General features: G+C 35.4%; 1 protein-coding gene across 1 annotated transcript; it reads right to left on the bottom strand.

Moving 5' to 3' along the window:
* Positions 1-7347: 7347 nt before the first annotated feature.
* Positions 7348-8689, bottom strand: FAM133A (family with sequence similarity 133 member A). Its single transcript, XM_043570238.1, is given in 3 exon segments — positions 7348-8147; positions 8150-8331; positions 8333-8689. Coding segments are annotated over 3 exon segments (684 nt in total). The 5' UTR covers positions 8569-8689; the 3' UTR covers positions 7348-7881.
* Positions 8690-10780: the final 2091 nt, after the last annotated feature.

Below are 10780 nucleotides of genomic sequence, written 5' to 3'. Positions count from 1 at the left end.
AATGAAAATGAAAATATAACAATCCAAATGCTTTGGGATGCAGCGAAGGCAATCCTGAGAGGAAATTACATTGCAATCCAGGCCTATCTCAAGAAACAAGAAAAATCCCAAATACAAAATCTAACAGCATACCTAAAGGAAATAGAAGCAGAACAGCAAAGACACCCCGAACCCAGCAGCAGAAGAGAAGTAATAAAGATCAGAGCAGAAATAAACAATATAGAATCTAAAAAAAACTGTAGAGAAGATCAATGAAACCAAGAATTGTTTTTTTGAAAAAAATAAACAAAATTGATAAACCTCTAGCCAGGCTTCTCAAAAAGAAAAGGGAGATGACCTGAATAGATAAAATCATTAATGAAAATGGAATTATTACAACCAATCCCTCAGAAATACAAGCAATTACCAGGGAATGCTATGAAAAATTATATGCCAGCAAACTGGACAACCTGGAAGAAATGGACAAATTCCTAAACACCCACACACTCCCAAAACTCAAACAGGAAGAAATAGAAAGCTTAAACAGACCCACAACCAGTGAAGAAATTGAATCAGTCATCAAGAATCTCCCAACAAATAAGAGTCCAGGACCAGATGGCTTCCCAGGGGACTTCTACCAGACATTTAAAACAGAGATAATACGTATCCTTCTCAAGCTGTTTTAAATACATTTGACTGAGAACAGAGCCAAATTAATTGCAATGTTGGTATACAACTGTTATTCATTCCACACTTTAATAAAACAGAATATTAAAATATGGAACCAAAGTGAGTTTCTAATGAACGATTAGGCCACCCACGAAAAAAAAAAAGCTCTTTGAAGCAATTCCATGGGAGTCAAGCTATCAGGTGATAGTCTGAATGATGGGAACTCTAACCTCATAGTCTGTGTGACTATAACTCAGTAGGATGCAGAAACCAAATGCAGAGACTCCAACTATCCAGGTTTTTCTCCTTGTGTGGAGAAAACCTGGCTTTTACAAGGTCATATTTTGATTAGCTATTCTTAGATAGTATTACTAAAAATATCTGGTGAAGATTTATTGAATAATGAATTCCATTTAAATATTTGATGACTTCCTATAACCATTTCAAGTGATAAAAGTAGTTATTTTAAAGGTTGATAAGTTTGTTTCTATTTATATTTTTGTAAGTTTCCATAGAGCTATAGCATTCTGATTTCTCAGTAAGATAGAATGAGTGATCATTTTGTAGTATATAAAGTAATTTTATAAACCACATTTCAGCTCAAATTCAAGAGAAAAATAAGAGATTTACTTCCCCCAGATGAGCAACAAGGTGCAAAAATAGCAATTAGATCATTTATAATGGCAACATTACTAATAATGATAACCATTTAATTTTAGTAAACATCTTCTGGGAAAAGTTCTGAAAATACCATATAGTGTTCTTGATTATACCATTTAGAAAAGTAGCTTATTGGAGGAAATATTCCCATAGAAAAGTAGCTTATTGGAGGGAATATTACCAATCCAAACTCTCCTCAAAACACTTCTATTCTTGCGAAGTTTCTGAGCACAAAAACATACTAATATTGTATCATTGTTATCAGCCTCCATTGCAAAAATTGATCCAATTTCCTCTTATGAATCCTTTGAACATTTTTACATCCAGGAAATATAATCCTTCAAATAATCTGCTGCATCATCAGGATTTTTAAAGTAGTACAAGGCATATTAATGGTGCCAAAAATATCTATGAAAGGTGTTGTTTCTCCTGGTTCTAGCCGAAACTTGGTAGGATGTACTAGATTTTCTTTTATCTTATCTTGGCATAAAAATTCTTTATACATGCTACAAAATGAATGTACCTGGAAAATACTATGTTCCAATAAAGAAACCTGCCACAAAAGACCATATATTGTATAGTACCATTTATATGAAAATTTCAGAACAGGGTGATCTATAGAGACAGAAAATATGTCAGTAGTTGCTTCTTTTAGTGGGGTAAGTTAGAGAGACTGGGGGTAGTAGGGAGAACAGGATATGGAGTTTCTTTTTGAGGTGATTAAAATGTCCTAACATTTATTGTAGTTGTGATTGCATATATCAGTGTGTATACTAAAAACATTGAATTGTATATTTTACAAAGGTGAAGTATATATCTCAATAAAGTCTTTTAAAAAGTGAGACAGTTGACCCTTGAACAGCATGGGTTTGAACTGAACAGGTATTCTTACACACAGATTTTCCTTGTTAAATACAATACAGTGCTGGGTAAATGTATTTTCCTTATGATTTTCTTACTAACATCTTTTACTTTATTGTAAGAATACATATAATATAAAAATATGTATTTTTTTAAAAAAATAATGTTTATTTGTGGGAGAGAGAGACAGAGTATAAGCAGGAGAGGGGCAGAAAGAGAGGGGTACACAGAATCTGAATCAGGCTCCAGTCTCTGAGCTATCAGCACAGAGCCTGATGTGAGGCTCAAACTCACAAACCGTGAGATCATGACTTGAGCTGAAATCGGTTGCTCAACTGATTGAGCCACCCAGGCGCCCCAACATAAAAATATATGTTAATTGACTATGTTATCAGTAAAGCTTCTGGTCAACAGTAGGCTATTAGTAGTTAAGTTTTGGGGGAGTCAAAAGTTGTACACAAATTTTTCACTGCACGGTGGTTGGCGCCACTAAACCCCCAAGTGGTTCAAGGGTCAACTGTACATAGTGTTGCATTGCATTCACTCATATTCTATCTCCCAGGACCTAACCAGCTAACTCAAGTAAAATAACGAGGAATCTGTGATATGCAATATACTGTGTACCATGATTGCAAAAGATAAAAGATGAAACAGCCTCTAACTTTAAGGAGTAGGGGGGTGATATATTAAAAATAACTATACTAATGATGATGGTGGTGGTGGTGGTGATGATGATGATGATGATAGGAGGAAAAAGGAGAAATAACATTTACTGAGAATTTACTATATGCCAGAAATTGTGTTAAATGCTTTAAATGTTATTATGTCTTATTCTCATAACAATCCTAGAGATATACGCTATTAATTTAGAGTTTGTACCTAAGGAAATTGAGACACAAAGAAATGAACTAAGGGTCACATATCAAGAAATGGAAGAGTGAGAATTTCAACCTAGTGCTTAGCCAAAAGCCCGTGTTTTTAACAACCAGAGTCTATAAGTATATAGATTATATTCTTATATAAGACAAGGTAGATTAAGGTAAGTGTTATGAAAGAAACAAGTAAAAGTGATTGAGCCATTTGAAGAAAGAACATATCCTGTTTGCAGCTCAGGAAAGATTAGGAAATTCAGTTCAGTTGAAAAATACATAGGTATTTTTGAATGATAATTTTTCTGAGTCATAAAGTAGCTACAAACCTACACAAATATTTTTTGTAAAATAAATATGATCAAACAGAAAATGACTACAGAATTACAATTTGCAACTTTCAAAGGTGCAACTTTCTCCTCAGATAAAGTTATAATAAAGAAAAGAACTATTATTCCAAAATGCAAAACCAGAAACCCAAATTTTATTCACTCATCTTAAATCCAATCTAATGTCATCTTCAGCCTGAGATCTTTCAAATTCTTCTTTTGGTGCTTACAATTACATTCTTAATCTAGATTGTATTGATTTTTCTCTTCTCTCGTCTACTTTCTTATTGATTTTCTCATTGTTTCTCTTCCCATAGTCAAAGTTAGCTGAATGTTATGTCTAAAGCTCTTTTTTTAAGTTTTTATTTTAAATCCAGTTAGTTAACATACAGTGTTATATCAGTTTCAGGTGTACAATATAGTGATTTAACACTTCCATACACCACCCTGTGCTTATTGCAACAGGCGTACTCCTTAATTACCATCACCTATTTAACCCTTCCCCCTCCCCCATCCCTCTCCCCTGTGGTAACCAACAATTTGTCCTCTATAGTGAAGAGACTGTTATTGGTTTGCCTCCTTCCCTTTCCCCTTTGCTCATTTGTTTCTTAAATTCCACATATAAATGAAGCCATATGGTATTCATCTTTCTCTGACTTATTTCACTTAGAATAATACTCTCTAGCTCCATCCATGTTGTTGGAAATAACAAGATTTCATTCTTTTTTAGAAGTTTATTTATTTTTAGAGGGGGAGGAACAGACAGACAGAGGGAGAAGAATTCCAAGCAGGATCCCCCCCCCCCCCCCCCCCGTCAGCACAGAGCCTGAAGCAGGGCTTGATCTCAGGATCAGGGCTTGATCTCAGGAACTGTGAGATAATGACCTGAGCCAAAATCAAGAGTCAGATGCTTAACTGACTGAGCCACCCAGGTGCCCCAAGATTCCATTCTTTTTTATGGTGCAGTAGTATTCCATTGTACATATATACCACGTCTTTTTTATCCATCCATCAGTTGATGGATATTTGGGCTCTTTCCACAATTTGACTATTGGTTATAATGCTGCTATAAACATCAGGGTGCATGTACCCCTTTGAATTAGTATTTTTGTATTCTTTGGGTAAATACCTAGTAGTGCAATTGCTGAATCATAGGGTGGTTCTACTTTTAACTTTGTTATGAGTCATATAAAGTGAGTCACTAATAATAACTTTACTGCTTTTCACATAAGGGTAAATTATTTTGTTTTCAATCTGAAGGCTACCTATTGAATGTTCACCTAAATCTATTTAATCTATTGTCCTGTACATAGTTTCGTACCATTTCACCATATCATCTATACTTACATCTAAAAAATAGCATTCTTCTTCCTTATCAAGTCCCCATGAGTGCTTTTAAATTTTTCTTCTAAACCCTTTATTGGAAGATTATTTTGGCTATATTCAGAGGAATAATGAAATAGTTTTGCTTTTTAGACAGCATTTTTGATAACCATAAAATGTTATGCTAGACCATCCTCTTCCTCAGTCATTAAACACCAATGCAAATAAAATAACATTTCCTTTTATTATGACATAAATGATCACCTCTGAAATAAGTTGAAAAAAGATGTGATAGAAGTAAGTTATTTATGTAAATAACAAAATAGACATTCTAGAATGCTACAATATTAGATTAGGTTAGGTGAAGCTGTGGTAATAAAAAAGACCCAAAATCTCAGTGGCTTAACACATAACAGTTTATTTCTTACTCTCAAAAGTTTCACTGCAAGTCCATCAGCTCTCCAAGGCAGGTCCCTTGTAAAGAGTAACTTAGAGATACAGGTTGCATCCATCTTATAGATACACCATTTGGAGTACATTGCTTTCAGGTCACCATGGCAGGTAAAGAGAGGGCTGGAAGGTCACGCAGGACTTTTTCTGCTCCAGTATTGAAATGACACCTCATTTCTGTTTACAATCTCTGTAATCCCTCTGCTAGAAGTAGTCAAATGGCATTACCTAAGTACAAGGGGCTGGGAAGTAAATGAGAGCACACAGATATTTGGTAAGCTGTTAATGTCTTTACCATATTCTACAAATAATATAAGCTTCTTTCATATGTTAATCAAAACCAAATTTGAAAAAGTCTACATGGATATAAGATATCCCTTAACTATAATATTTTTATCAGCATATATAGTGCTGTTGTTTTTTTTTAGAAAACAACTAAAGTTATGAAGCTTTAAGGTGATCTATCATGATATTAAATATATAATGTTCCAAGAAACTTACTGAGAGAACTGCAAAAATTTGGGGAGCCAATATTTATTTACTTGATATTTTCTATCTTTATAATAACTTTACCTGTGATTCAAGGAGGTTGATATGAAATCAGCTATTAAAAAGTAGCTATTGATTCCCTCATCATGCCAAAATATTTTGTAAATATGTTACAATTAGCACATCCTCTGTAACAGGTGGGTTTTTTGAGACATCAATTTATAATTAATATTACTCTGATATATCAATATGTGAAATAAAAATAATTCTCAACTCATTTCAGAATTAGTGGTAAACATTAATCAGCAACAAACATGAGGCACCATTTAATAAAATACAACACAGGAAGATCAATGATGTCATTATCTTCTAAATTCAACTCCTATTTTAAATCAATACTAATGCTTAAGATACTGAACTTCTAAACAGAATACTTACTAAGATTTTGGAAATAGTTTCATGTAACAAGACACATAGCGTACTAGAGGTCTGGCACTTAACTTGCTTGCAGTAAACAAGCTTCAATATGAATGAAATATAGTAATGAAATATAGTAAGATTAAGAAATTACAAACTTGTATCCTAAGCATAAATCATATAAAAAGGATTAATGGTTGTATAGAATATCCCTGGATAATCAAAAATTAATAGCATAAAACATGCAAAATATTTCACATCTTTATTAATAAAAAAGATACCAGGGTTTATATAAAATGATTCCCCTCCAAATGGCATCAAAGTTAATTCAAACAATGTAACACTCTAATGCTAAACAGTATTCAGTACTATTGAAGTGGAGGTAAATTTCATAGAACTGGGGGTTTACTTATCCTTTCTTCTTGTTCACATGAAGGAGCACACAACATCCCAGAATTTCACCAAATAAGAATAGAATGGCTGTTGCACTGGCAAAGATAGGATGTGTAAAGATCAAAGGCACACACTATTCAGCTAGCTAAAGTTATAGCAAACTCTTTTTTCCCCCACAGGCCCTTTCCTCATGTAAACTAAAGTTTATTAAGAAGTAAAATAAACTAATTTTCAAAAGTAAGGATTTATAGTATTCCCTGATAATTGCTTGTATCTCTGAGGGATTGGTTATAATAATTCCATTTTCATTCATGATTTTATCTATTTGGGTCATCTCCCTTTTCTTTTTGAGAAGCCTGGCTAGAGGTTTATCAATTTTGTTTATTTTTTCAAAAAACCAACTCTTGGTTTCATTTATCTTCTCTACATTTTTTTAGATTCTATATTGTTTATTTCTGCTCTGATCTTTATTATTTCTCTTCTTCTGCTGGGTTTAGGCTGTCTTTGCTATTCTGCTTCTATTTCCTTTAGGTGTGCTGTTAGATTTTGTATTTGGGATTTTTCTTGTTTCTTGAGATAGGCCTGGATTGCAATGTATTTTCCTCTCAGGACTGCCTTTGCTGCATCCCAAAGCATTTGGATTGTTGTATTTTCATTTTCGTTTGTTTCCATATATTTTTTTAATTTCTTCTCTAATTGCCTGGTTGACCCACTCCTTCTTTAGTAGGGTGTTCTTTAACCTCCATGATTTTGGAGGTTTTCCAGACTTTTTCCTGTGGTTGATTTCAAGCTTCATAGCATTGTGGTCTGAAAGTATGCATGGTATGATTTCAGTTCTTGTATACTTATGAAGGGCTGTTTTGTGACCCAGTATATGATCTATCTTGGAGAATGTTCCATGTGCACTTGAGAAGAAAGTATATTCTGTTGCTTTGGGATGCAGAGTTCTAAATAGATCTGTCCAGTCCATCTGATCCAATGTATCATTCAGGGCACTTAAAAGTAAGGATTTAGAGATACCATTAAGTCCATGCTTCAAAAATGTCAACTATAGTCATCTAGATATTTCTAATTACATTTTATATGTGTATCCAAATTACACACTTTTAAATAAGATACATTCCTGGGGGTCAAATTATTATCTAAAACATTTAAATTCAATTCCAAACGTCTTAACCACTAGTATGAACAACAGGGTTTTAGCTCCCAGAAGAATTAACCAATGGAAGGAAAAACACACAAACTAACAAAATTATATATTTGTGCTGCAGGCAATGATTAAGGCCCTTTCTGGCACAGTGGCATATGACTGACACTCAGTCCAGGAATAATTCTATTAGCACAGGGAAATTCATGCATTTTTGTAAATATGCCCTAACAGTCACAGTTGAAGTTTCCTTAAGTGCTTGCTTTTTTAAATAGGAAAATCTTAATTTTTTATGTTATCCTGACTTGTGACTTGAACCTGACTTCTTTTTCTTCTTCTTACTATGTTTCTTGTGATGTTTCTTCTTCTTTGCTTTTTCTGTTGCTTTTTCTCACTCTTCATGTCTCTTCTTTTTTGCTTGAACTTCCACTTCATAATCTGATTCTGATGAGGATTCTAATGAGAAAGGTTTATCTTCAGGATAAGTCTTCTTTCTTTTTTTGCTGAGTCTTCTAATATACTTTTCTTTCTCTGTTCCATCCTTTGACTTTTCTTTTTTACAGATTCCTTGCTTTCTGATTCAGATTCATATGTAGAGCTTTCTGATGACCTGTATGAACAGTTCTTTTCCTTTTTTCATTGTTTCTTTTCCTCATTCTCAGAATCTGAACTGCTTGAAGAATCAGAGCTTGATGAAGAAGATGAATACTGATAAGATTTCATCTTTTTCTTTCTTTCTTTTTTGTTTGGATGAACTTTCATTTTCACTTATTAATGTCTCTCTGCTTTTTTCTAATTATTTTTTCCAATTCTCATTCATTTTTTCTTCAAATTTAGCTAATGCCTTGGAGCCTTTCTTTTTATTTTCTAATTGTTTCTTCACTTCTTCCCAGGTGGGCCTTGGTCAATTCAGATAATCTTGTATTGTTGGGCCTACAGATTGAGTTGGGCCCCTCCATCTGGCCATTGATATAGGATCCATAAATTCCACTCAATTATCCCACTTCCCCATGGAGTCTGAAGGCGCCAAGAGCAGACCCTCAATTCTAAGGAGAATAAAAATAAACCCTCCTTCAGTTCTTCATTTCCTGGTATATCAAGCAGGCTCTATTCTGTTAGAGAAACAGATGGAATGGTTACAAAACACTTTTAATGTAAGAAAAAAATAATAATCTTAATTGTTCACTATCGTTTACATAGTACAATAGACATTTTCAAAATCTTAGACCTTGAGAACAGAGAATATACACATTTAAGACTTTTGCATACTTTTTATATTGTGGTATGAATATAACATTTTATATATCTCATAAGGTTCTCACTTATCTAAAAGTTTTACTAAATATTTCTTTTTATATTGTATGATACTTACCTTTTTTTCTTTTTTATTCGGCCTTACATAGTATAAAAAGAGAGAGAGAAAAATTTCTACAGCTGAAATCTGTACCAGGCAGATCTTCCCCAACTTAGAAAAGTGCAGCAGAATCCACTCCACTCTGACAGAAACCTAGGAGTTATATATGGAAAACTCTCTACTTCATCTCTCACATATAATTCATCACTACATCCTGCTGTTTTAAACCTTGACAATAGGTCTCATATCCATTCACTTATTTCCAAATATATGGTCATCAATTTAGTAGAAGCACTATCACTTGGACTATTAATCTCTAGTAGCAATTAAGTGTTATTTGCCAGGGACTGCTTAGTGTTTTCAAATGGCTTATCTCATTCAATCTCTAGACTAATGCTAAGAGGTTTATTCTATTATTATCCCTATTTCACAGATGAATAAACTGAGGCTTAGAGAATTTGAGTAACTTGCATAAAGTAACAGCTAATAATTGTTAGAACTAGGATTTAAACCAAGGGAGCATGACTTCAGTGTCTTTTTTTTCAATATATGAAATTAATTGTCAAATTTGTTTCCATACAACACCCAGTGCTCATCCCAAAAGGTGCCCTCCTCAATATCCATCACCCACCCTCCACTCCCTCCCACCCCCCATCAACCCTCAGTTTGTTCTCAGTTTTTAAGAGTCTCTTATGCGCTCTCTCCCCAGTATCTCACCACTGCGTCAGTGCAGTTAGACATCAGCAAATTAATGAGAGGAGAGAGGAGGCCCCTGCTCTTGGGCACGTGCAGGAACTTACTCCAGCTCCAGACACACCGTAAACACTTCATCTAATGGAAGAGAAGCTGTGAAATCGGATTTTTGAACCACAAGACACTTGTGTAAAAACTGCATTCCATGCCAGGCCTGAAATGTTCCAAAGCTCAGTTCGCTATCAGCATCCCAGGTGGTCCAATTAATAAAGAGCTAGCGTGGGGCCACTGGCACAAACAAGGCAGCTCCTTAGAACCTGAACTTCCTATTTGTTCCATTCCTTGGGTAGATAATGCCTGTTAATTACTCTGGAGGTTTTGTTAGAACATTCTATCTGGTCTCGCTGGATCAAGCTCTCCTCTCCAGATCGCCCTATATGGGGAACTGAAAATAATCCTCGTTTCGATGTATTTTCTTTTAGAAATTATTTTGGCGAGGAGAGAGGGAAGATGGCAGTGTAGGAGGACGATGGGCTCACCGCGCGTCCTGCTGATCACTTAGATTCCACCTACACCTGCCTAAATAACCCAGAAAACTGCCAGAGGATTAGCAGATAGGAGTCTCCGGAGCCAAGGGCAGACGAGAGACCCACGGAAGAGGGGCCCCTCCTGAAGTGGATCACCTAAGGAGAAGCGAGCTAACCCTGCCGCTCCTGCCCCCGTGCACCTTGCCTACCCACCCCAGCTAATACGCCAGATCCCCAGCATCACAAGCCTGGCAGTGTGCAAGTAGCCCAGACGGGCCACGCCACCCCACAGTGAATCCCGCCCCTAGGAGAGGGGAAGAGAAGGCACACACCAGTCTGACTGTGGCCCCAGCAGTGGGCTGGGGGCAGACATCAGGTAGGACTGCGGCCCCACCCACCAAATCCAGTTATACACCACAGCACAGGGGAAGTGCCCTGCAGGTCCTCACCACTCCAGGGACTATCCAAAATGACCAAACGGAAGAATTCACCTCAAAAGAATCTCCAGGAAATAACAACAGCTAATGAACTGATCAAAAAGGATTTAAATAATATAACAGAAAGTGAATTTAGAATAATAGTCATAAAATTAATCGCTGGGCTTGAAAACAGTACAGAGG

Source organism: Prionailurus bengalensis, chromosome X, assembly GCF_016509475.1.
Source record: "Prionailurus bengalensis isolate Pbe53 chromosome X, Fcat_Pben_1.1_paternal_pri, whole genome shotgun sequence".
NCBI classification, from domain to species: Eukaryota; Metazoa; Chordata; class Mammalia; order Carnivora; family Felidae; genus Prionailurus; species Prionailurus bengalensis.
Note: the sequence above shows the minus strand (reverse complement) of the source record. Positions and strands in the feature narration are given on the sequence as shown.